At 40.9% G+C, this 26,058-nt stretch overlaps 2 protein-coding genes and 1 pseudogene across 9 annotated transcripts in view; 1 reads left to right on the forward strand and 2 right to left on the reverse strand.

Annotated features, from left to right (window-relative positions):
* LOC112618382 overlaps window positions 1–13,164 on the reverse strand; it is a 54,745-nt pseudogene extending 41,581 nt beyond the window's left edge.
* UBE2E1 (ubiquitin conjugating enzyme E2 E1) overlaps window positions 1–23,426 on the forward strand; it is an 84,604-nt gene extending 61,178 nt beyond the window's left edge. For 3 of the 6 annotated variants that reach the window (XM_025375751.1, XM_025375753.1, XM_025375755.1), the window contains 3 exons: window positions 19,559–19,691; window positions 21,201–21,348; window positions 22,631–23,426. In XM_025375751.1, coding sequence (XP_025231536.1) covers window positions 19,559–19,691; window positions 21,201–21,348; window positions 22,631–22,728 — 379 coding nt within the window. In that variant the 3' untranslated portion in view covers window positions 22,729–23,426. Of the gene's footprint in view, window positions 1–19,558; window positions 19,692–21,200 lie in introns of all 6 variants that reach the window. The other 3 variants (XM_025375750.1, XM_025375752.1, XM_025375754.1) reach the window with 1 other exon arrangement.
* Window positions 23,427–24,152: 726 nt separating this feature from the next.
* The window catches only part of NKIRAS1 (NFKB inhibitor interacting Ras like 1), a 62,855-nt gene continuing 60,949 nt past the window's right edge, over window positions 24,153–26,058 (reverse strand). For 2 of the 3 annotated variants that reach the window (XM_025375759.1, XM_025375758.1), the window contains one exon: window positions 24,153–25,418. In XM_025375759.1, the coding sequence (XP_025231544.1) occupies window positions 25,176–25,418 (243 nt within the window). In that variant the 3' untranslated portion in view covers window positions 24,153–25,175. The remainder of the gene's footprint in view (window positions 25,419–26,058) is intronic. The other variant, XM_025375757.1, reaches the window with a different exon arrangement.

The following is a 26,058-nucleotide window of genomic DNA, read 5'->3' on the forward strand; positions in this document are numbered from 1 at the left end:
GCTCATATTCCCCAGAAGAGATTGCCTGGAAGGTGAAGGCCGGCCTGTGTTTTGGGAGCTGAGTGAAGAAAGAAAACTGGGGTCTTACTGTCCTGCATGCGTAAGCTCGTTTTCAGTACAGCACCTCTGCCCTCATCTGTGTTAATGACCTCTGGTGCAGAGACCCTCTGTTGTAACTTCTTCTGAAAATAAACTTCAGGCTGTCAGGATTTCTCTTTCTTTGTAACAAATGACTGCAAATTTAGCAGCCCAAAACAATACACACATTTAGTATCTCACAGTTACTGTGGGTCAGGAATCCAGGCATACCTTAGCTGAGTCCTCTGCTCAGGGTCTCCCTTGGCTGCAGTCAAGGAGTCAGCTGGCCTGTGTCCTCATCTGTAGCTCTTACAAGGTCACACGGTTGTTGATAAAATTCAGTTCCTTGCAGCTGTGGGACTGAGGCCCAGGCAACTTCTAGAGGCCACTCATAGTTCTCTAGCCCTCTTCTTAGGTATTTTATATCAGAGGAGCTTGCTTCTTCAAGGCTAGCAGGAGACTCTTCAGTCAGTTAAGACTTAGTCCTTTTTTTGAGATGGGGTCTCACTCTTGTCACTCACCCAGGCCGGAGTGCAGTGGTGCAGTCTTGGCTCACTGCAGCCTCAACTTCCCCAGGCTCAGGTGATCTTCCCGCCTTAGCCTCCCAAGTAACTGGTATGACAGGTGCATGCCACCATGCCAGGCTGTGTTTTGTATTTTTAGAGATGAGGTTTCACAATGTTGCCCATGCTGGTCCCTAACTCCTGGGCTCAAGCAATCTGCCTGCCTTGGACTTCCAAAGTGCTGGGATTACAGGTGTGAACCACTGCACTTGGCTGGAATGGGACATGTTTGTTAGTCAGCACCCTTCTCTGTTTGGGGATAATGCTTTGCACTCCTTGGTATTAAATGACTATTCAAATAATTTTAGAAAGCAACTGATACCAACATAAGGTAGCATATGACTCTGCCATCTGTTAACTTACAAGCCAGTTTCGTGCCTGACTAGTGGCCACCAGTATTTGCTTACCAGTCATTCTAGGCTCGTTACATTTAGATCGCTGTGAAATGTCCCACATCAGCCCTCCATCTGTGGGCCTCTTTAGCTGCGGCTGCAGCATCTAGCTTTTTGAAAGCTATTGTCTACTGCTCAGCGAGAAGGGGGTGTGTAGATAGCAGGACCAAGGATTCGCTTGGGTGAAAGAGTTGGCAGTGAGAAAGCAACCAGACCCTCCCCTGCAAGCCCAGCCCTGTATTTGACATGCAGGGCATAACCTCACTCATTCAGTCTCTCAGCCCTATGCAAATATAAACAGCCTTCCTCTTGTCTCTCCAGGCCAGCTGGGGCCAAGAAAGAAGCCAGTGATTCCCCCAAGTGCAGTAAATAGCTCTCCTCACCTCCTGACCCTGTTATTTCCTGGTAGTTCTGAGTTGTGGATCCTGCAGTGGAGAGGGAGGGAACAAAGAAGTTGCAGAGGCCTCAGCTTCACAGAGCATGGAGCAGTGGGTGATATTGTATCCTCAGGCAGGGGTTGACCTCACATTTCAGTGCAGGTCATTCTAATGACTGCTGGACCTCCCAGTGCCACTGTGAACTAGAATGGAATAGAGTGAAGTGGATCTGAATTCCTGGACTATGCCTGGGACCAACCTAACTTCTGAGCTGGAGAAAGTAGGTCTCATGTTCTATGCCTGCTTTTTTTAGCTCTAGGGGGAAAGAAAGAATTGTGAATCTTTCTTGTTCTCTTTGCAGCTTAGGGGCATAACATTTGGACTGTAATTGAACTGATGCTTGTTTCCCCAAAATGTCTTTGGTTTTCATTAAGGTGGGGGATTCTCTGCATTTTTGGAGTTGTCACATTATTATCGAAATCCCTGTCCTCCACACTAAGTACTCTGTGTGATATGGGTTTATTTTCACCTAATTCATTTCTGCAAATAAAGTGATTTAATTTTTGGTATTAAGAAATTTTAATAACACCTTTTGGCAGATCACGAGATTTTCTTGTTCTTATTTAATCCCAGCTTCCATCCAAATGTGAAAGAGAAATGAAATAATAAGGTAGGAAAAGCAGACCAGTAAATGTGATTAAACAACTTTTGTGTTGAGTCCAAAGACATGTAACTTTATTTTAAGCTTCATGGGTGTAGTAAAAAAAAATATCACCATTAGCCAGGACAGACTTCCAGGCTTTCTGACTTTGTACAGACAAATCACTTAATCCTGAATCCTTCTCCTCATCTTTTTTTTTTTTTTTAAATATATTTATTTTGTATTATTTTCTTATTGTCTTTTTAATATTTTATTTATTTTATTTTCCTTATCTTTAAAATGGATAAATGTTACCTTTCCTGTTCAAAGATTCTGGGCAAAGATCAAAAGAAGTCAAAGTTTACGAAAGAACCTTGAAAATTATATATTTCTCTGCAAGTGTTAGGGTACTTTTCTGTCTTTGATTTGTGTTGGTTCTTGGAGTGATATTTTAGATGTACAAATAGGAGGTCAGAAAAAACCTGTATGTAATAAATTGTGGAGAATTGAGTTCAAACTTTATTTTGCTTATATTTGGATAAGTTATCATCAACTTTGTTGAGATGTAATTTACAATTAAATTCACCCATTTCAAGTCTTCCATGTGTTTTGACTGTTCAGATAAATTGACAAATAGTTATCTTAGCTAACAGTTGGTATTTCTACATTAAAGAAGGGAGAAAGAGCACCCTCTTTTGGTAGAAGTTTCTCCTGTGTGGGCTCTCTGGTCCCCCTGTCTCATTTCGAAAGCCGATTTGCATCCTGCTGGTGGAGTAAACTTGAGCCCTTTCACTTATACTGGTGCAGGTTTTACTGTAGTCTCTTGGAGACTCAGTATCTCAGTCCCATGTCTGAGAGCATAGGAGAAGGAAGAGGGTAGGAAAGAGCACCTGAATTGAATAGAGGAGGGAGCAGATAAGGGACAACAGTGAGATAGTGTCCAGTTAGTCTGAGTATTTCCAAATTTTCCAATAAAATGTCAGTGGAAGCTTTTATCATAGGGCCAACAATCTGTCCTTCAGTGTGACCACAGAGCCACAGGAGACCCGAACCCCTTGTAGTCCCTGATGATTTTCACTGGGCTATGGATGGGAATGGCAGCAGTCATAAATATTTCCTATGAATGAGTGTTCTAGGTATTTTTTACCCAAAGATGTGGCATATCAGTGGGTCACTATTGAAAACATGTTTGGAATGAAGCAGAAATTAGTCAAAAGATCTCCCCTCAGTTCCTAAGCAACTTTGTTGTAAAAATAACTGTGAAAACTGGGCTTCAATGAAACACAGGTTCCAATGGCTGGAGTAAGAATATTGATAGCCCAGACTCAGTATCCCCCCACGTCTCCAAGTCCGTAAAGCATTGGCCTTCTAGTCAGAAACGCTACTTACCCTAGGGTGACCATAGTTACTTTTATTTTTTATTTTTATTTATTTAGTTTTTTGAGATGGAGTCTCCCTCTGTCGCTCAGGCTGGAGTGCAGTGACACGATCTCGCTCACTGCAACCCCCACCTCCCGGGTTCAAGCTATTCTCCTGCCTCAGCCTCCTGAGTAACTGGGACTACAGGTGCCTGCTACCACACCCAGCTCATTTTTGTATTTTTATTAGAGACGGGGTTTCACCATATTGGCCAGGCTGGACTCAATCTCCTGACCTTGTGATCCGCCTGCCTCAGTCTACCAAAGTGCTGGGATTACAGCTGTGAGTCACCGCGCCTGGCCACTTTTACTCTCTCTTATTACTTTCTATATTAATAGGCAGATTAGATTCCATCTCTTACGCCTTATTTTGTCCTTCAGAATAGAAATTGGGAAGTAAACACAGTGGTTTTTTTGTTTTTTGTTTTTTATCTCAATAATTGGAATCTGTTTGAAGGAGAAAATCACCTGAATCTCATCCTGCAGGTACAACCACTATTAAGTTTGGGTATATTTATATCTTACAAAAATGTTTGTTTTGCATACTGTTGTGGAACTTGTTTCTTTCAATCCTTCTGGATTTCTTTCCTTGTTCAGTATGTATACCTCATCTTATTTAAGAGCTGCACAGTATACCATCATATGGTTGTACTCCAGTGAACCTATCTCCTGTCAGTAAGTTAGCTCATTCCAAATTTTTTTCATCATATATAAGTAAGAGTCTCCAAAATATCCTTATACTATAGTCACATGCACATGTCCAGTTATTTCCTTAGAGTAAGTTCCAAGAAGCAGAATTTCTATATCAAAGTGTTTACTGGAAATTTTTGCTATTCTAATAGGTAAAAGTATCAGAGTGTTTAACTTGTATTTCTTTGCGTCTAAGTAAGATTGTGAATCTGTTTATTTGCCGTATGTTTATTTTCCACTTTTGAGAACTGCCTGTGTACTTTATCCATTGTTATTATTTAAATTAGTCAAGATATTAACCCTTAGTCATGAACTAAAAATGCCCCCCCACCTTTTTATAAACTTTATGGTATCTTTTTTTTTTGAAAGGATTTTCAATTTTTATGTAGTCAGATCTGTTGGTCTTTTCCTTTGTGTGTGTGTGTTTTAACTTCAGTGATGTCTCGGTTTTGGTCATTCCCACACTCCTGCCTCCCCCCTCACGGCCCCTGTGTGACTCTTGAGATGAGAGTTCAAATACAAGTAGTTTATTTTCAGGTACAAAGAACAAAGGGAAGCTAAGGAAGAAAAGATAGTCAATAAAAGATGTCTCATCTGGGCTCAGTGGCTCATGCCTATAATCCCAGTACTTTGGGAGGCTGAGGCAGGCAGGGATCGCTTGAGCTCAGGAGTTCGAGACCTGCCCAGGCAATATAGTGAGACTCTGTCTCAAAACAAAACAAAACAAAACAAAAAAAAGATGTCTTATTAAGCCAGCCCCCACAAGGGAAATTGCCTATGCGGAAACTGGGAAATTGGGCAGAACACTTGCCTGAGAATGATCCCACCCAAATTATCAGTTATTCGTTGAAGTCTGCTCTTGGGGGGAGTGTTCCGGTTATTTATTGCTACATAACGAAATAATCTAAACAACAACCACCGTTTATTATTATTATAATCTTTCATAGATACAGAGTTTGGGGCTGGTTCCTACTGAAGCTTTCTAATGCAGTTACAGGGGCTAGGACTGGAGTCATCTGAAGGCTTTCTCACTCACATGTCTAGTCTTCCACCTGGGCTGGAAAGGCTCACATAGCTGAGGGCTGGAACACCTCGGGTTTCTTGGCTAATTCTCATTCTTGATGTGGTCTCTCCACATGGTCTCTGCAGTGCTAGGCTTCTTATGTGATGTTTAGAGTTTCCAAGGCACATAGAAAGGGAGAGACAGACAGCTGCAGGATGAGTTGGGGCGCAGAAGGGACCATAGCTCTTTTTTTATAAAAAGGAGCCAGTTGTGAAGTCACACTTACATCACTTTAGACCTAAATATCACCAGCCCATATTCAGAGGGAGGGGAATTAGACTCTACCTCTTTGAGCAGTTTCAAACAATCTGTGGACAGTGTTGTAAAACCGCACAGGGAGTTCATTTACCTGTCCTCCTGCCTACTGCTACGGGCAGAGCAGCTTTAAGCACAGCGGCGCAGATAGATAGGGGTAGCTAGAACTTGACCATAGCATACCAGAATCCTAAGGGATGTGGTGGTGAGGCACTGACAGCTTCTGCTGTAGTTTTTGTCAGTGAGCTCAGGAGTTCGAGTGGCTTCTCTCATTTCCAAAACTATAAAACTGTTCACTATTTAAAATTCTGAGTTCCTATTTAAAATTATTAGTTTAACTTTTGTTTTTTAATGTCTGGGAGTAAGAATCAAGCACTTATTTTAATGGTTAGCCAGTTGCACCAAAATAATTTAAAAATAATCTGCCCAGTGGTTCTCAAACTCTTTGGTTTCAGGACCCCATTACACTCTTAAAATTTATTTCAGACCCCAGCAGCTTTTGATTATATGGTTAACAGTTAAGGATTTTTACCATATTCAAAATGAAAACAGAATTAGTTAAAACATCTGTGATTGATTTTAAAATAAGAAAAAATATTAATATAAATAACATTTTAAATGAAAACTGTTTTTCAAAACTAAACAGCCTAGTCTGGGCGCGTGGCTCATGCCTGTAATCCCACCACTTTGAGAGGCCAAGGCAGGCGATCACGAGGTCAGGAGATCGAGACCATCCTGGCTAACACGGTGACACCCTGTCTCTACTAAAAATGCAAAACTTAGCCGGGTGTGGTGGCGCATGCCTATAGTCCCAGCTACTCAGGAGGCTGAGGCAGGAGAATCGTTTGAACCTGGGAAGCGGAGGTTGCAGTGAGCCGAGATCACACCACTGCACTCCAGCCTGGGCAACAGAGCGAGACTCTATCTCAAAAAACAAACAAACAAAAATTAACTAGAAGAGTGGTACTAGTTCACATATTTGCAAATAACTTTAATGTCTGACTTATTAGCAGACAGGTAGATTTTCATATCTGCTTCTGCATTCAGTCTGTGGCCCTCTCACACCTGGTGTAGATTCAGGAAAATTTCAGTACAAATGTGAGAAAATGGGAGTACAAACGGTAAATCATGTTTTAGATTTATGAAAATAGTTTTGACTTCATGGGGCTTCCTTGAAAGGGTCTTGGGAGAACTGCCTAATTTTTCCCTGATGGTGTAAATGCTACCTTCAGCTGAAGGCATTTTTATCCTCCAAATTCACATGAGCTCTGTACTGAGGGAAGGTACAGGGAGCTGGACCTAGGATGAGAAACCCATAGTCCTGGGAGGGTGCAGGTGGAGGCTGAAGCAGCAGCAAAATTGTCAGAATTAGGCAGTCGTGCGGTGGCTCACGCCTGTAATCCCAACACTTTGGGGAGGGCTGAGGTGGGCAGATCATGAGGTCAGGAGTTCAAGACCAGCCTGACCAACATGGTGACACCCCGTCTCTACTAAAAATACAAAAATTAGCCAGGCATGGTGGCGTGCGCCTGTAATCCCAGCTTCTCCGGAGGCTGAGGCAGGAGAATCGCTTGAACCTGGGAGGCGGAGGTTGCAGTGAGCTGACATGGCGCCACTGCACTCCAGCCTGGGCAACAGAGTGAGACTCTGTCTCAAAAAAAAAAGAGGCAGGAGAGTTTCAGGCTGATTGACCAGTGCAGGGAGGTGTTCTGATTCCTTCCTAAATAGGGTAACCATATAATATGCAAGTTAGAACACTTTTGAAAGCAAAAGTGGGCAATAAAAAACTGAAAATGATTATTACCAGATAAAGACTTTGCCAAACAATAAAATAATCATAGATTCACATCACACAGTGACCAGAAAATCACTGTGCAAGACAGTTCACACAACTCTGCTTTGTAGCAAGTTATTGAAGTCTGTTTCTTGAACGTGATACCTGTGTCACTTCCCATGCTTCCCACTGACCTGGCAGCCCCCTGACTGCCCTACCTGGAGTTTGATATTGGCAGCAGTTGCAGTGTGGAAGCTGCAGAGGAGCTGAGTGTGAGTGGAATGGGAAACCTTTAGCTAAAATTAATTTCATTATCCAAGATGTGTGCCAGAATCTTTTCTTAGAATTGAGTAAAACCTGATAAGCTCCTTTAAGAGAATCTTGGTATCCTTTTAAAAAAAAAACTTGCTTTGTGACACTGTTGCTCTTGGGGATCAGCACTAAATGTGTGGAGGGTAGAGGTTTAGTTAACAATACGTTCTCCCCTCAAAAAGTCTGAACCAGATGCTCTGCTTTTCCCCCAGCTGACTCTCACTTACCCACAACATAGTTAATCATCCCAATAGAAGTGTCGGTCGTGCCCTGTGAACCAAAGAACCAGGACAAACAGCCCGTTGGTATTGACTCGTTTAAATAGCAGTTTTATATATGGTAGCATAAGCATTGCAACTGAAGAATCTGGACTCGACCATCAGGCAGATACCAGATACCAAGCTCTGGATTCTTTAGTGGGAGTAGAGGAGTAATCACCACACCGCACTGGATTCTGTCCTGACTCGTTTTTTCTAACTTCTTGGGGGAAAGGGCAGATGAGCATTGTTCCAAGTCAGGTTTGTGTAATTCCTGCGGAAAAGACCTATTGTCGGATCCACCTTTATCCTGACTTACCTACATGTTTAATCTTACAGAGGAAAATGTCTTTCATGACACAAGGGATACTGATCTTACTTTAATTATAGTCACTGCTGTACCCCCAGCCCCTGCTTCTTTCAGGTGCTTGGCATTGAACTAGTTTTGTCATTTTACTTGCTTGCTACCTACCCCCACTACTATCCTGACAGGCCAGAAGGGAAAGTGCAGTTCCTTAGCTCACTGTACTAATAACTCCTCATCCAGCCATCCCTAGTTAAGACTGACCCCCTAATGTCCACATTTTTTTAGGTCTGCTCTTCTTTTGTCATCCCTACCGGAGTATCTTAACCCTTTACTTACAGGTTACTTGGAAGTAGTTTTCTTTTAAAACTAGTGTCCTTACTCTATGTGCATCTAATTTTTTTTCAATATGGGAATGTAAATTTCCAGATGTGCTAGACTGTCACTAGAGCAGCAGCATATACAGTAAAACCTATGACTGAATGACTGACTGGGCAAGATTGAGCTTTTGTGATGTTTTACTTATTTTACCTCATTTGGAAACACTGTTGTGTAATCCCAAACAGTAGTACATACTTGATCATCTAATTAAATATTGGTAACTGTCAGTGTGCCAAGCCCTGTAGTGTGTGGGAAATTACTACTCTCTAGAGACTTAAATTCTGATGTACAAAAGATTGTATCCAAATGACTGTAGCATTCTGTGTAAATACCCAGACAAATCTGTTCTCTTCCTGGTTTGGAACAGATTTTAAAAATGAACTCTATAGCTTCCATAGGCCACAAATCATCCTTGTGCGCCACAAAAAGTTACGTCAAAACTTCTTTTGAAAGTTTACCTACTTTATGCTGGAGGAAGACAGTAGGCACCATTTCCTCAGTGTTGGTGTCATAAGATTTTTGGAGGGCTTTGTTAGAACTAGGCCATTAAATGGCCACACTGTTTCAGATCTTAAGTGCCTGGGATAGTCTCCTTCTCATAGTTAGGAAGATACACCCCCTATTTAGCCCCACCGTGCCCCAGTATAACTTCCTAGATACAGTGGATACCACTAATGTGAATTCTTTTTTTTTTTTTTTTTTTTTTTTGAGATGGAGTCTCACTCTGTTGCCCAGGCCGGAGTGCAGTGGTATGATCTCATCTCACTGCAACCTCCGCCTCCTGGGTTCAAGCGATTCTCCTGCCTCAGCCTTCCGAGTAGCTGGGATTACAGGCGCTCACCACCACACCCAGCTAATTTTTGTATTTTTAGTAGAGATAGGGTTTCACTATGTTGGCCAGGATGGTCTCGATCTCTTGACCTCGTGATCTGCCCGCCTTGGCCTCCCAAAGTGCTGGGATTACAGGCGTGAGCCACTGTGCCCAGCCAAATTTGTGTATTCTTGTGTGTGGGTACTAGTTTTTTTCTGGGGAGCCCTTTAGGTTGGCTCTAGGTCTGCAAGTTCTTTCCAAGGGCTAGTTACCTGAATGGTACACTCCTCACAGTACCAGAGCCTCTTCCTTTCCTCTTTCCCTCACCTTATGTGAGGAGGCCTTCTAACTTCGTTGTTGGGACTATGGCAGTGGTTGTCCTGCTTTTTAATAGCACTTACAAACTCGTGTCACTACCCTGTTACCCTTAGTGTAAGGTTTTCTCATTTTTCAAGTTCCTTCTGCCACTCACTTCTAGGTTACAAATGGTTAGTTTTATGAAGGGATGCTGAGGGTAAGATTGTACCAAGTAGATCTCATGGAGAAGGCAGCTTTCACCCGGTATCTCTGGTAGATTGCTACCTTCATAGCTTTTCTTCTTCTGTATGAATTTCTTAGCAATAGAAGAGTAAATCGGGAATGGATTTTTAGTAGTGTGTTTGTCATAGGGAATATAGACGTAATTGGATGTTTTTTCATATAAGCATTTTGTAAATTCAGTTTTGGGTTTTTGGTTTTTTTTGTTTTTTTGTCTTAATAGAGCTAGGCATTACCAGGGTTGATGCTTATTTGTTACTGCAAAGAGTTGTAGACAAGGGAGGAGGGAGCTAAATAATATCAATGGTCATTTAAATCTAGAAAATCAGAACTGTGGCTCACTACTGTAATGTCAGTGCTTTCAGAGGCCAAGCAGAAGCATTGCTTGAGCCCAGGAGTGCAAGACCAGTCTGGGTAATGTAGCAAGACCCTGTCTCTACAAAAAATTTAAAAATTAGCCAGGTGTGGTGATGCACGCCTGTAGTCCCAGCAACTCAGGAGGCTGAGATGGAAGGATCACTTGAGCCAGCTGTGATTGAGCCACTGCACTCCAGCTTGGGCAACAGCTGAAAAAAAAAAAAGAAACAGTTGGTATTCGTTGCTCTTAATAATCCTCTATATCTGGCTTCTCAAACTTTAATGTGCATAAGAATCATGTGTTCACATGCACATCGATCGCGTCTGAGGTAGAGTCTGATGTCTGCATTTCTAACAAACTCCCAGGGCATGGATGCCGATGTTGCTTGTCCAGAGGCAGCACTCTGAGTATCAGTCTATAGAACATTCAGGGTATATGCAAATCTAACTTTTAGTAATAATAACAACAACCATGTATATTGATCTCTTTTTGGCATACCAGGCACAGAAAAAATAAAGTAAGACTGGGCATTGGAGTCTAACAACTGGGATTCAGATTGATCTCTCCTTTACTAGCTTAACCTTGAGCAAATTTTCTCTAAGGGTTTCTTGACCTTGGCACTATTGACATTTTAGGCTGAGATCATTCTTTGTGGGGGCTGTCTGGTGCATTGTAGGATGTTTAGCAGCATCCCTAGTCTCTACCCACCAGATGCCATTAGCACCCTCCCTCCCATTTGTGACATTCAGAATGACTGCAAGCATTGCCAAATGTCAGGGGGTAGGGTAGGAGGCAAAATTACTTCCAGTCGAGAACCACTGCTCTAAGGCTACTGTTGAAATATGGGTGTTTGGAGGGGTTTGTGATATGAATGATGTACTTTATATAAGTGACATAGAAGCTTATCATGAAGCTTCCACAGACAAAAGGAGAATAGGCGTGCAGTAGCTAATAAGCAGTCTGTGCCACGTCTGGCTTTCTGAGGAGGATGATAAAGCTTACTCCAAGCGCCAGTTCTTTATTTTTACGAAACATTAGTCATTGTACTATGAGATAATATCAGGAATTACTTGAGATTTTTAAATAGGTAGAACTGAGTTTCTAATTCAGTTGATCCCAAGCCTCTGCCCTTTTTTGAAATATGCTGGCACTGTTGCTACCCTACCCCTGCCCCTTTCTTCATTCTTACTTCCTGCTGCTGTCCGCATGTCTCTTTTTTCCCCCCTACTCTTTAAAGTTTTATCTCACTAACTTCAGGTCAAATGTCACAACTGTGTTCTGGTCAATTTCCTATCCTTGCTTGGCTTCCCCAAATGCTAGTACCAAAGGATTTGTGGGATAGGGAGAAGAGACCACTTTAAGAAGCACTGCATTTACTCGTCTTCCACAAGGCAACAGAGTTGGGCATCTGATTATTCAACAAAACAAGGCTTCAGTAGCACCCAGGAGGGCAGACAGGCAAACCAGGCTGTAGACACTCTGCATTTGTCAAAATCAGACCAGAGAAAACCTACCCCCCACAGATGAAAAGGTAGCGATAGTCACCATTTCTTTACTGTTGCCACAACATTTTTCTTCTTTTAATTATTATCATGTAGTTGTCTCAAGTCCTTCCTTTAGTCCAGGGTTCCCCAGCGCCTGGGCCACAGACACGGTACTGGTCCCTGGCCCATTAGGAACCATGCGCATAACAGATGAGCAGTGGGTGGGCAGGCCAGCCAGCTGATCAAAGCTCCGTCTGTATTTACAGCCACTGCCCATTGCTTACATTACAGCCTGAGCTCCGCCTCCTGTCAGATCGGATCAGCTGCGGCATTAGATTCTTATAGGAGCGCAAACCCTATTGTGAACTGCTCATGTGAGGGATCTAGGCTGCGTGCTCCTTATGAGAATCTAATGCCTGATGATCTGTCACTGTCTCCCATCAGCCCCACATGGGACTGTCTAGTTGCAGGAAAACAAGCTCAGGGGCTCTCCACTGATTCTGCATTATGTGGTGAGTTGTATAATTATTTCATTCTATATCACAATGTAGTAGCACCAGAAATAGAGTGCACAATAAATGCAATGCACTTGAATCATCCCAAACTGTCCCAGCCCCCACCCCCCATCTGTGGAAAAATTGTCTTCCACAAAAGCAGCCCCTGGTGCCAAAAAAGTTGTGGACTGCTGCTTTAGTCCATCTCCTATGATTGCACAGGTAGGCTGCAAATGCCAAGGACTTGATGAGCTCAGTGCACTCCTTGCCAACAATGAATCATTTCCTGAGAGAATGAGTTCTTGAAGTCTTGGTGTTAGCAACTGTAAGTACAGGGACTGCTTGATTTTCTACATCTTAGTGATTTTATGAAGTTTTAGTTTCTTCCATCCTTCCACATCTGCAGAGTCCACAACAAATACAGTGCCATCTGCGCATCTGGCATATAACTCCCACAGTGGCCTTAGTTTCTCCTGAACACCTACATCCCAGAAGTGAAAAGGGACTGTTTTAGAATTTCCCAAGGTTACCTTAATTTTCTCAGTGTGAAATCTTTTGGTAGGTACAGTATTTACAAATTCATCAGCTGCCGCCTGTATAAGACAGTTGTCTTTCTAGCACAGTACAAACCCAGAATAACAGTGTAGAAGGACTGAAATGAAGGCCGACTGGACAGGATAGAAGTCTGGTCTGATAGTCCTTTTCCCAATTTCCCACTGCAAGTAAGTGTCCCAAATTGAAATGCTTTCTTCTTGCTTTAGAACTCCTCTTCATAGGTGATCCAGCTATAAGACTAATCATCCTTCCCTTCTCTTCACTCAGCGTCTCTCCTAGCATCTGGGGAGGTGCGCTGATACCTGTCTGTGGGCACCAGGGAGGCCTGGGCAGCAGCGGAGGACAGGGCACCAGGTGGGCGCTGTGTGCCTGGCTGCTCTAACAGTGCTCGCCCAGCAGCCCGCAATTCTGTTTCTAGCATGCTTATCTTCCTATCTTCCCAGCCTCTCATCCTCTCACTTTTTTCTAGGGTATGACTGCAGATAACTAAGTCTTCTGAAATTATGCCGAATTATGGTTTATGTGTTTGTAGGCAAGGGTCCTCTCTCCCAATAAAAAATGTAAAAATTCATTTGATAGAAAGATACCTTTAAAAAATTGATTCTGGCCAGGCACTGTGGCTCACGCCTGTGAATCTCAGCACTTTGGGAGGCCCAGGTGGGAGGATCACTTGAGCCCAAGAATTTGAGAACAGACTGTGCAACCTGGTGAGAGCTTGTCTCTACAAAAAATTTAAACATTAGGCTGGGTGCGGTGGCTCACACCTGTAATCCCAGCACTTTGGGACACTGAGGCGGGCAGATCACCTGAGGTCAGGATTTTGAGACCAGCCTGGCCAACGTGGTGAAACCCCATCTCTACTAAAAATACAAAAATTAGCCGGGTGTGGTGGTGGATGCTTGTAATCCCAGCTACTCAGGAGGCTGAGGCAGGAGAATTGCTTGAACCTGGGAGGCAGAGGTTGCAGTGAGCCAAGATGGCACCACTGCACTCCAGCCTGGGTGACACGAGTGAAACTCTGTCTTAAAAATAATAATAATAAATAAAAATTTTTAAAAATTAGCTGGGCATGGTGGCATGTGCCTTTAGTCCCAGCTACTAGGCAGGCTGAGGTGGAGGATCACTTGAGCCTGGGAAGTCAAGGCCACTGTGAGCTGAGATCACACACAGTGCTCCAGCCTGGGTGACAACAGTGAGACTGTGACTCAAAAAATATTCTACATTTCACTTTGCTTCAGGATGTTCTTTAAAAGAAATCAGTAATGTCATTTGACAATTGAAATGCAGATTTGGTTTCTGACCATTGAAATGGAAGAGCAGCAGAGTAGTCTGTAGTAAGTCTGTGCTGAGAATGGGAATGGGGAAAGACTCACAAAAACATGATTTTAAAACAAAAAGGAAACATAAATGTTACTTCGTGGAGTTATCCTGGAAGATTTTAAGTCAATCCAGGGAACACAACAGATTCTAGTAAGACTGTGCTAATGACAGGCTTTGACAGTTGGTTTAATACCTCCAATGATTTGTAGTACATTTTATACTGTGCAAATACTGTTTAAGACTGTGTATGTGTAAAGCAAAAGTTACTACCAGTTGATAGTTTTTTACTTTGTATACTTATCAATATAATATTGAGGCATAAGCTATGTAGCCACGCTGTCCAGTGGTAATTAGAGAGAAAATGTCTCCAGGATTGTAGGAAAAGCTGTCAGAAGTGAGTCCTTGTTAATTGTGTTTATTCAATGGAGAGTTTCCTGTCAGTTAACAGACACAGCTTCCTGTATGACAGAAGTGTTGTGGCTCATGGCCATCCCTGCTCCTAATGTTTACATACCTGTATGAAGTCAGAAGCCTTTATAGAAAGAAGAAAATATGGTGTTAAAGTAGAAATGACTCATTTTTCTTAAAATCTGTATCAGAGTAATATTTATTTTGGTTAGAAGAAAAAACTATGTTATCTTTTTTCTTTTTGCCTTGTATGTATTCTACTTACATTTTGAAAAGTGTTTTTAGTTACAAATAAACCTTAAACCTCTGTGTAGGAACATGTGAAAAGTATAGGCATAGTCTCTTCACTTTCTCAGTTACATCCTCTCATGCAAAAGTTCTGATCACAGTTAAATTTCAATGTCCTCAAACAGGGATAAGTGGGTTTTTTAAAGGAGGCAAAGTCTTATAGTTATTTCTATAACCCCAGTGATAGTTTGGTTGGCTGGTTTTAAAAAATCTTATTACACAAAACTGAGATGACCCAGTTTCGAGAATCTCAATTAAAATAAGTGCCCAGGTGAAGACAGACGGGTAGACTTCATGCAAAATTAGGAAATGTACTTTTCCGCTCCTATCTTTCTTTAATACCTTAATTTCAACCCCTCTTTTCCCAATTCAGGATTTTCCCTAGTCTCTAATCATTTGGATTAATAATTTAAATTACATACCATTCTAAGGTACACTTGAACCAGTGTTTAAAATTAAACTTGTATTTCTTGTTGTGGAACCAAAAGCATCTTCTGGAGGAGACAGGAGATTAGTAAAGGGTGTACTTAGGTGACTTGAGGGCAAACCTGCTCAGTCATTTTATCAAGAAATAGGTGGGATGCTTGAACAGCCTCAAGTAAAGCTTCTCTTATTCCCTGTTCTCCTGACACTGGCCTTCTGAGAGTTGTTAACATTGTCCTCCACCCCTGGGGATGGGACTGCCTGCCCACTTTGTAGGCCAGCAGATCCTAACTTTCCCAATGAGAACTTGGTAAAAAAATAAAATTGTAGGCCCTCATATCAGAATTTTTCTGTTTTATTCTCTGATAAAAGAAAGTACACATGACAAAAAGCTACCTGAATTCATCCAATAGCAGCTTTAAGTGACTATCTAAAGCTTGATATTCAGGGCCAAGCATGGTGGCTCACACCTGTAATCCCAGCACTTGTGGGAGGCTGAGGCGAGTGGGATCACAAGGTCAGGAGTTTGAGACCAGTCTAGCCAATATGGTGAAACTCCAGCTCTACTAAAATTACAGAAATTAACTGGGCATGGTGGCACACGCCTGTAGTCCCAGCCGCTTGGGAGATTGAGGCAGGAGAATCGCTTGAACCCGCGAGGCGGAGGTTGCAGTGAGCCAAGATCACACCACTATACTCCAACCTGGGTGACACAGCAAGACTCCATCTCAAAAAAAAAAAGTTTGATATTCAGTAACAATGCTTGGTCTTTTCCAGTGGATTCTCAGACCATTCACAGTAATTCCTGAGGGCTCACAGGTTAGGGATCCCTCACTATTGAGTTTTCTTCAGGGTCAACTACATTTGATATTATTTCACTTAGCATTTAATTATTTTTCATATTGCACCTTTATTCTCCAGTTTTGAAGTTTAACACAAGTGTAATACGTTTTTTGTCGTTATGTAATTGTTGTGTACTTGATTCCTTAACTTTTCTCTACTTTTTTCTGAACTTTCAAAAAAAAATTAACACCTAAACTGCAAGCAGATTTAGAGAGAGATAACAATCTTAATTGGATTTCTGGTCATATCACAGGTGATAAGCCGTCACAGGTGACAGACTGTGAAATGTTACAGCTTATGCTCCTGACTGGTTGTCCACTGGTAACCTGTAGCAGCGGCTCCCAAATGCAGACTCCCTGCTTCGAGGCCGTGGTTGTGGGTGGGGCACTGAAATATATAGATTCTTCGGTCCCCCTCTAGATATTCTAGACTCACTGGGCCTGGGGTGGGGTCTAGAAACGTTGAAAGTTCCATCGGTTATTTTGATGCACAGTGAAATTTGGGAACCACCAAGTTTCTGTACAACCCATATGTCTGCATGTAGTGACATACTGGTAAACCTTTATCTTTTTTGTGCACTGAAGGACCAGCAGCATTGGGCCTATGCCAGCATGTCACCTCTAGGGTTAGACTGCCCTCACGTTCGTTTTTTCTAGGTTGGTTTCTTAGCACTACCAACTTGAACATGAACAGTGTGACTCCTGAGCTCTAGTGTCTTTTTAGGAGGCAGCTTGGAATATTGTCAGTACTGGATTTTAGAGAGCCTGGCTTCTCTGAGTGAACTCTTGGCCTTGGTTCCTCATCTGTAAAAAGATTTTAGAGTAGCCTTTTGCCTTTAAGTGTTTACCATAAACTAGATAAAAAAGCATTCCTCTTTATTTGCAACCCCTTTATTAGTGTTATTTCCATACATAGTCCACTTTTCATTAACTGCACTCCAGGTGTCATAGCTGTATCAGCCAGCGTCTCTAGACTTTCTTCCTTCAGTTTGCTATAACAAAGTACCATAAATTGGATGGCTTATAAACAACAGAAGTTTATGTCTCACAGTTCTGGAGGCTAGAAATATGAGATCAAGGTACTGGCAGCTTCAGGTCTGGTGAGGATGCATTTCTTGGTTTCCAGACAACTGTCGTCTTGCTGTATCCTCATACGGTAGAGAAAAGAGCTTTTGAGGTTCTCTTTAAGGACACTAATCCTTTTCATGAGGATTTCTACCCCCTAACCCAATACCTTCAAAGATCCACCTCCTAATACCATCACATTGAGGGTTAGGATTTCAACATAAACGTTTTGAGGGGATGCAAACATGTAGGCAGGTAGGCAAACATATGATGACCAAGAACCGGTTCTAACCTCAGGAAATGAAGCAGTAACAGTAGTATCATTTCACTGGAGAAGTTACTGCCTGTTTCTAGAGGGAGAGCGCTGATTACGAGCTCTCCCTACATTCCACCTTGGGAAAATTACCATCAGATATCATGTAAAAGTATGAAATCATCTTTTTTAAACACAGAGTATGACTTCATGGTGTATTGACAATGTTAAAAAATCTCTGGCCGGGTGCAGTGGCTCATGCCTGTAATCCCAGTACTTTGGGAGGCCGAGGCCGGTGGATCACCTGAGATAGGGAGTTCAAAACCAGCCTGACAAACATGGTGAAACCCTGTATCTACCAAAACACAAAATTAGCCAGGCATAATGGCGCATGCCTGTAATCCCAGTTACTCAGGAGGCTGAGGCAGGAGACTCGCTTGAACCCGGGAGGCGGAGGTTGCAGTGAGCCGAGATCGTGCCATTGCACTCTAGCCTGGGCAACAAGAGCAAAACTCCGCCTTTAAAAAAAAAAAAAAGAAAAAGAAAATCTCTCTCTGTATCTAATCTAAAACAAATTTTTTGGTGGCTTACACTTATAATCCCAGCACTCTGGGAGGCTGAGGTAGGCGGATTGCTTGAGCCTAGGAGTTCAAGACCAGCCTGGGCAACATAGTGAGACCTCAGTCTATACAAATGAAACAGAAAACATTAGCCAGGTGTGGTGCTGCATGCCTGTAGTCCCAGCTACTCAGGTGGCTAAGGTGGGAGGATCACTGGAGCCTAGAAGTCAAGGCTACAGTGACCCGAGATCGTGCCACTCACTGCATTCCAGCCTGGGTAGTGGATCAAGACCATTTCAAAAATAAAAAGTAAAGCAAGTTTTTAATAGTTTTTGGTAATACCCATCACAAAGAGATATTAAAGGATTAATAATGGTGATCTCACTGCTGTTTAATGAGAGAATACTCGTGGGTGTGTGTTGCTCTATAGTTTCCTTCTTTCTCTCACTTAATTCTGAAAACATTCCCGTGAGGTAGACAGTGTCCGAGCTCTTTCTGCCTCTTGGCCAGTCTGGGCCCTGTTTTTCCCATTGCCCGCTATTCGGTTGCCCATACTTTCTCCCACCTTTTTTGCCATGTCATGTGTTCTTCCTCAGCTTGTATTCTCCTCTGCTTTTCCTTTGTAATAGCTCATTCCCCTAACCTGTTGCATCTCTCACACCAAATTTCAGACCAAGAGAAAAACGTGATGGGTTTGGGGCAAGTACAGGCCCATGGGTAGGCTTTTTATTCCCTCCCTCTTCATCTCTTCTTTCTCTTAAATGGAGGCATCAGACTTTGTAACCAGTTAGCAGAGGGCATCTTGAAGGAGTTTGTCTTGTTCAGTATCAAAACTCCTGACATTTAACCCTCTGCCTAGTACATGGGCATTCAGTAAATGAGTGAATAAATCCAATTCACATCGTATATTTAGTTAAAAGAGTAGTTTTGCTGGGCGCAGTGGCACTCCAGAAGCCAACACAATGCTTTAGAATGGTGGCCAAATTATGGTGTACCCATGTAACAGTGATTTATAGTAACAGCTAACGGGGTTGGAGGAATGTCTTTAAGTATTAAATTTAGAGAACCCAATTATAGAATACATATTGAAATGAAAATTGAATAACCTGTAACTGGATACTTACCATTCTCCTCCCTCTCCCACCTAACATGGTTTATAATGTAAAAAGTATGGCCATCTATTAGATTCTTTTTAAGGTGAGATTATAGAGATACAAGAGCAAGGAAGAACCAGTTAGTGGGTCAGAAAATGAAACTTCTGTGCTTAAGATGGTCATAAATGATGTAGCTCTGAGCAGAAACTGCTGTCATTTGTCACTAATTTAGCTTCTAGGTGCTGAGATGTGTTTCTCATTTAAGTATTGTTTACACTTTCCTACGTGTCAAGGAGAGGTTTGAGAATTGAGGCAAGTTTCCTGCTTCTTCGTAGCTAGGTAGGCTTAGAATGGTTTTAACATTCTTTTATCATCCACTTTACTTACTTGACCAATGGCTATGGGTTTGTGGCAGTTCTGCATCCATTTCTGTACTTGTTTTGTAAAGAGAATCCACACAGTAAACAAGAGAGGAGAGAGGTAATCTTTCCATCTTTTTTAGTACACTGTAAAAATTGGGATAGTGCCACCATCTGCTTATTTGTTGATGTATTATTCACAGTGCTGGTCCCAAAGGTGATAACATCTATGAATGGAGATCAACCATTCTAGGGCCTCCAGGATCCGTGTATGAGGGTGGTGTATTCTTTCTCGATATCACTTTTACACCAGAATATCCCTTCAAGCCTCCAAAGGTAAGAAATCTCCCTGTATGCTCAAGTTTACTAATTCCCACAAGAGAGCAACTGTTGAGGTTTTTCTAAATTTAATTTTTAATCACAAAACCTAGATTTATCTTATGTCCTAATAGATCTGAGTATTTTAACATATACAAAACACTTCTTTAGGTTGATTTTGCCTCATCTGGCAGAGAACATTCTAGGTGTAAGTGCTTTGTTTTGATGGTGCTTAAAATTGCGCTATTTATAGTAATATTGTCATCAACCTAGAATTAATCCCCCGTTTTCCAGCCCATAGAGAAGGGTTTTAAACAGTTAAAAATGGTGTCAAGCCAGGTGCAGTGGTGTGCACCTGTAGTCCGGCTACTTGGGAGGACTGTTTGAGCTCAAGAGTTTGAGTCCAGTCTGGGCAACAAAGCGAGACCCCAAAAAAAGGAGGCAGGACAGGTCAGGGGGTCAAACAACTAGAGAATCAGAATCTCTTACCAAAGTTTTGGATTCTGTTCTGCTCCCTGTCATGTTTTGGTCTTGCTCAATTCCTTACCTCCAGGCCTCAGTTTTCTTTCTAGGAGAGGTGGGGATTGCCCAAGTCACCCATCTCTTGTACTCACCAAGTCACCCATCTCTTGTACTCAATCTGTGATTCTCATTCAGTCAGAAATAAAATGCAGTCTTTGGGGATTAGGTAGACTGCCAGATAAAAGTACAGTTGCAGCAACAAGAAGTAATTGAAAGTCACTTTTTAAAAAAACTGGTAAAATTACAGGTAATCTTTACTTTGTGTTTTGGTATATTTCACAAATAAAAATTAAGAGACCCAAATAACACCTGCTTATGTGGCTTGTGTTCTGCTGTGGTCCTTGCCCATTACTGGCTCTGCATCCATGGACACTCGATTACATAGATAGTAAATTCTGTGATTTAGGTAGACAGGATGTCTGTGGGACCTGATGTCAAGGTCAGAAAAAAGCAGAAGTAGACTTCTCTTCAAATTTTGTTCAGCTTTTTGGGTGTAGTCATTGTTTGCTAAGTATGTTGTTTAATTATCTTTAGGTACCTATTATGTTGCACTTCAGTTTTTAAGAGAGATTTATGATTTTAAATATTTTAAAGCTTTTAAGTATTTTAAAGCTTACTTTGAGGCAGTGTAGTACTACCAGCTAGCACAAGAGGTCAGCAAACAATTAGCTATTCAGACTTGGAAATGTTAATATTTAAAAGATTTAAAATTGCTAAAGATAAAATTAGGAAGTACTGAACTTACCATCAGGGGACATAACATTTTAAATGAAATTGACACAGTCCCTGAGATGGTCAGTGAACACTTTCTAATCAAATTTATTAAACAAGTCTATCTCCTTGACAGCTTTAATTAAAACTGCTTTTATTCACCTTTTTAAAAACTACCTATCTGGGATTTTTTTTTTTTTTTCTTTCTTTCTAATTAGGGTCATTCAGTTGAGTATTTAGTAAAAAGTTTGTTTGCTGTTTAACTATTGTTTGACACTTCCTTGTTTTCCTTAGGTTACATTTCGGACAAGAATCTATCATTGTAATATTAACAGTCAAGGTGTTATTTGCTTGGACATATTGAAAGATAATTGGAGTCCAGCACTAACCATTTCTAAAGTCCTCCTTTCTATCTGCTCACTTCTTACAGACTGTAATCCTGGTAAGGTTAATAATTCTTTACCTTGTTTTATTCTTCCTCACCTGAAAAGTACTTGTTTCCAAAAGCTTTCACAGGACAAAACTAATTTTTCTGCAAAACTTTATGAATATAAAAACTAATCTGCTTTTCAAAGAAAGTTTTAATCGAGAAGTTCAGTCTACTAGTTGAGACATACAACTTCATTAATCAGTATATTCTAGCAACAAGGTATTTTAAACTGAAGACTAAGTTTGCCTTGGGCTTTTACAGTTTTAGTTATTCTTCCCTCTATTTTTTTTTTCCTGTTGCTTAATTTCCCATATAGTTCTTATAAAACAAATCATACACTTCTAAATGCCAAGTCTTCTGCCTGGCAAGCCTCACCTTGCCTGTGGGGTTCAGTGGGCATGTGCCCATAGCTGGTCACTGAGATGGCACTCAGTTTTGAAAATGGTATTTGTTAAATACTTAGTGACTATTGAATTGTGACTTTTTTGGGACTTCATTTCATTTAAAAAATATTTTTCTGTAGTCCCAGCTACTAGGGTGGCTGAGGTGGCAGGATTGTTTGAACCCAGAAGGTCAAGGCTGCAGTGAGCCATGAGCATGCCGCTGCACAGAACTCCAGCCTGGGTGGCAAAGCAAGACCCTGTCTCAAAAAAAAAAAATGTATATATATATATATAAAAATATATATATGTGTGTGTCTATACACACATATATTTATTATTTATTTTATTTTCTAGGTAAACCAAATATAAATTTAGTTATTAAAGATCCTAAGATTCAGAGAAATACTATACTTAATTGGAGGTCCAGGTTTTGCCTGGCAACCTGGCTCTTTAACCAGTGTAAAGGTAAATAGTGTTGCATTGCAACAGCCCCGAAGACTTCACAGTATTCACGATGCCATAACTGGTGACATTGAGCTAAGGGTCACATGAACACAGTTGGATGTTCATTGTAGTCTGGACCCTTGACCGTTCCAGTCTCTATTGAACTCAGCCTAACACGTAAGAGTAAAGAAACTCCAATCGGGTGTTGTTTATTGGGAGAAAAATGGAATGAACTAAGATACAGACAGACCAGTACACTAAAGCCTGAGCATTCCCTCTTCCTCCCACGTTACAATTTTTAAATTTTTGATGGAAAAATATCCGGCATGGTGGAGTGGTGTTTCGAAGATGGGTTTGATCACACATACTTGGTTGTACATGTCTGCCCAAGCTGTCACTAATGTATTTGCTAAAGTTTAAAATGTTCTTTTCCTTTCTCCAAAGTAATCTACATTCTTTTCTTCCAGCCGACCCCTTGGTGGGAAGTATTGCCACTCAGTATATGACCAACAGAGCAGAACATGACAGAATGGCCAGACAGTGGACCAAGAGATACGCTACATAAACTGGGTTTTCACAATTCTTACATTATTTGTCACAGAAGAGAGCTGCTTATGATTCTGAAGGGGTCAGGGAGGGTGGGAGTTGGTAAAGAGTAGGGTATTTCTATAACAGATATTATTCAGTCTTATTTCCTAAGATTTTGTTGTAACTTAAGGTATCTTGCTACAGTAGACAGAATTGGTAATAGCAACTTTTAAAATTGTCATTAGTTCTGCAATATTAGCTGAAATGTAGTACAGAAAAGAATGTACATTTAGACATTTGGGTTCAGTTGCTTGTAGTCTGTAAATTTAAAACAGCTTAATTTTGTACAGGTTACACATATGGCCATTTATGTAAAGTCCCTCTAAGACTACATACTTTTTGTTTAAAACAAAATTGGAATTTGTTTTCCCTTCTTGGAAGGGAACATTGATATTTAACAGAGTTTTTAGAGACTGTCATCTCATATATAAAAAATGGACACGTGGCTGTAAAACACCATATAGGAGATGAGTAATGTGTTTTATTTTATATGCCAATCTACTTTGTTTAAAAAAGGTTTAAATCAGGACTTGTGAAAACCTGTAGTGAAATACCTTAAGCTGTTAACTGTAAGGCGTGGAATAGGAGTTGCTCAGTGGATTGGTTATATGTTGTGGACTACTTAAGTCTGCATTTGTTACTGTGCTAATAAACAATATTAAAAACCGCCTAATACTGCTGTGTTCATTTACTTTTATTTTGCCTTTTGGTTGCTGTTTGCAGATTCTTTTGAAATCAATAGGTATCTGCTTCTAAAACAAGCGAAAAATAATGCATATTTAGTAGGTATTATTTACCCATATTAGGATCTGTACTTTACACAGCTGTAGATGTTGAGGTATCCTAGACAAGGTTAAATAATCTACCCCATTTAGGCTTCAAAGACGAACCCTACTGCGTTTTTTTAAAAGCGTTTTCTGACTTGCAGATGCTGTAGTAGCAAGTACATGAGAAATGGGTTCTGTCAGGGATAAACTGGTACACTGCCGTAGGGGGCATTTTGGCAGTACCTAAGTATACACATGGCATGACCCAGCAGTGCTGTTTCTGTGTGTCTCTTTCATTACAGAATTTAAAAAGAATTGGTAACTCTGTCTGTACTAATATAGACTAAGTTGCATTAGCAGGAAACAAAACAAACTGGAAGGTACTTACTTAAAAATCATTATGAAAGCATTTGTCCATCTATGTAACATGTATGGAGGGAAAAGCTAGATTAATATTTAATAACTGGGGGAAAAGGTAAGGGGTGAGTTAGTGTCTGAGTGGTAATTTTTTGACCAAAAAATGAATTTATGATGAGAAATTTTGAAGAATTCTACTGTAGCAGCAATAGCTGATTTGTAAGTATTGTCTTTTATATGTAGTTCTTCACTTGAGCTCATGAAAAAAAGTATTCCATTTAAGATGTTACAAATTACTTGATGTTTTAATATGTTCTTTGCTGAATAGCTTATTTTACATTTCAATCAAAATAGTTATTTCACAGATGAAACCACTAGCTTGCTTACTTCCTTTTAAATTAATAAAGTTACAGTCAGCCACATTGCTCAAGTCTTGCCAAAATCTTTAGAGAAACAACACAAATTCAGACATCTAACTTAGACCATCTAGAGCCCAGTATTTTTGATACTTTCACTGTATATGACTAGTTTTCTAGAAATCTATTCCAGAAGATACAGTCTTCCTTCCAGAAAATACAGCTTTACTGTCCTTAAGTGCCTAATCATTTTCAAGAGGAGGAGCAAACAGTTTGCCCTCAAGTATCTGATCTATCAACAGGGATCTGGCTGAAGAAAAAACGGCCTTAGAGTGTGATGAACCTACTTACAGTACCTGGTACCTCAAATCATGCTAAACATTCTAATTTGACCCTAAATCATGGGTCTTAGTCTGTTTAGCAAAATCTCCACAAGATGAAATTTAGCTTACTACCCCAAACTGTTCAATGTTTTGGGTCCAATTTAGACATAAAAAGTGTTCTATAATCCTAGACGTTAGATAAATGAACTTTTTAAAAACAAAGTCATGTCTGAGCTTAGAAGTTTGCATAATGTAACAGAATGATTTATGGTATCTTCTGAAACAGCTTGGGGATAGGGGGAAGTTATACATAGGTGCATTTGCATAACTGTCCAAACTTTATTTTACTGTTTTCACAAGTACAACATAAATAACAAAGGTGCTAATTTCAAAGACAGGTTTCGAACAATGAGAATAAGAATATATTATTTCATAACAGGCAATAATAACCTTAGCCCAAATACTTTTAACATCTAAAGTGCATTAAATGACTTCCTTGGGAATTTTCCTGAGGACCAAAGGTAGATACAAATGGCCTATTTTAAATAGTGATATTACTCCATGTTCACAGACACTTAAAGGCAGTCACTATTCAACATACAATTGTGAAATTACTGATTTTTAGTTCTCAGAACTAGAGTTCCCTTTGTTTTTCCTCCCAGGCAAAGGAAAGCTTGATTTGCTCTGGGGTTGAGAAAGTTTACTGGCTAATAAAGTGAATGGTTCAATCAGAGTTTTCCGATCTGTAACAGTCACCTCCCACAGTCTCACTTTCTCACTTTTTGCCCACTGCTGTGCCACTTCAGCGTCCACTTGTCTCTGCTCAGAAAGGTCGATTTTGTTTCCTAATACAACAATTGCTACCTGAAAGAAAACGGATTGAAAAGATCATACTAGTACTTTGCCAACATCAGTTCCTGGGCAAAATGGAGACATAAGGAAAACTGTTCCACTTAACAGACCTGCTTCATTAAACTGATTCTCAAGTGTGACTGTATATTAGGGTATCACCTTACTCCTTAATGCGTTTTTGTTAAAAATGCAGATGCTCGGCTGGGCGCAGTGACTCATGCCTGTATTCCCAGCATTTTGGGAGGCCAAGGCTCATGGATCTCTTGAGATCAGGAGTTCGAGACCACCCTGGCCAACAGGATGAAACCCCATCTCTACTGAAAATAAGAAAATTAGCCGGGCATGGTGGCATGCGCCTGTAGTCCCCTCTACTTGGGAGGCTGACGCAGGAGAATCGCTTGAACCTGGGAGGCAGAGGTTGCAGTAAGCCGAGATGGCACCACTGCACTCCAGGCTGGGTGACTGCACGAAACTCCATCTCCCAAAAAAGAAGAAAAAAAAAAAAGCAGATGCTCTGTAGTTTGCTAACTGTAAAAAAAAAAAAAAAAAAAAAAAATTAGCTCAGGTATGAATGGAAGATAGACTTGGGAAATAGGCATCTAGGATACAGACTGGTTTCAATGAGTCTGTATTTCAGTTTGGCTATACTTGA

This window comes from Theropithecus gelada, chromosome 2 (genome assembly GCF_003255815.1).
Source record: "Theropithecus gelada isolate Dixy chromosome 2, Tgel_1.0, whole genome shotgun sequence".
Classification (NCBI taxonomy): Eukaryota; Metazoa; Chordata; class Mammalia; order Primates; family Cercopithecidae; genus Theropithecus; species Theropithecus gelada.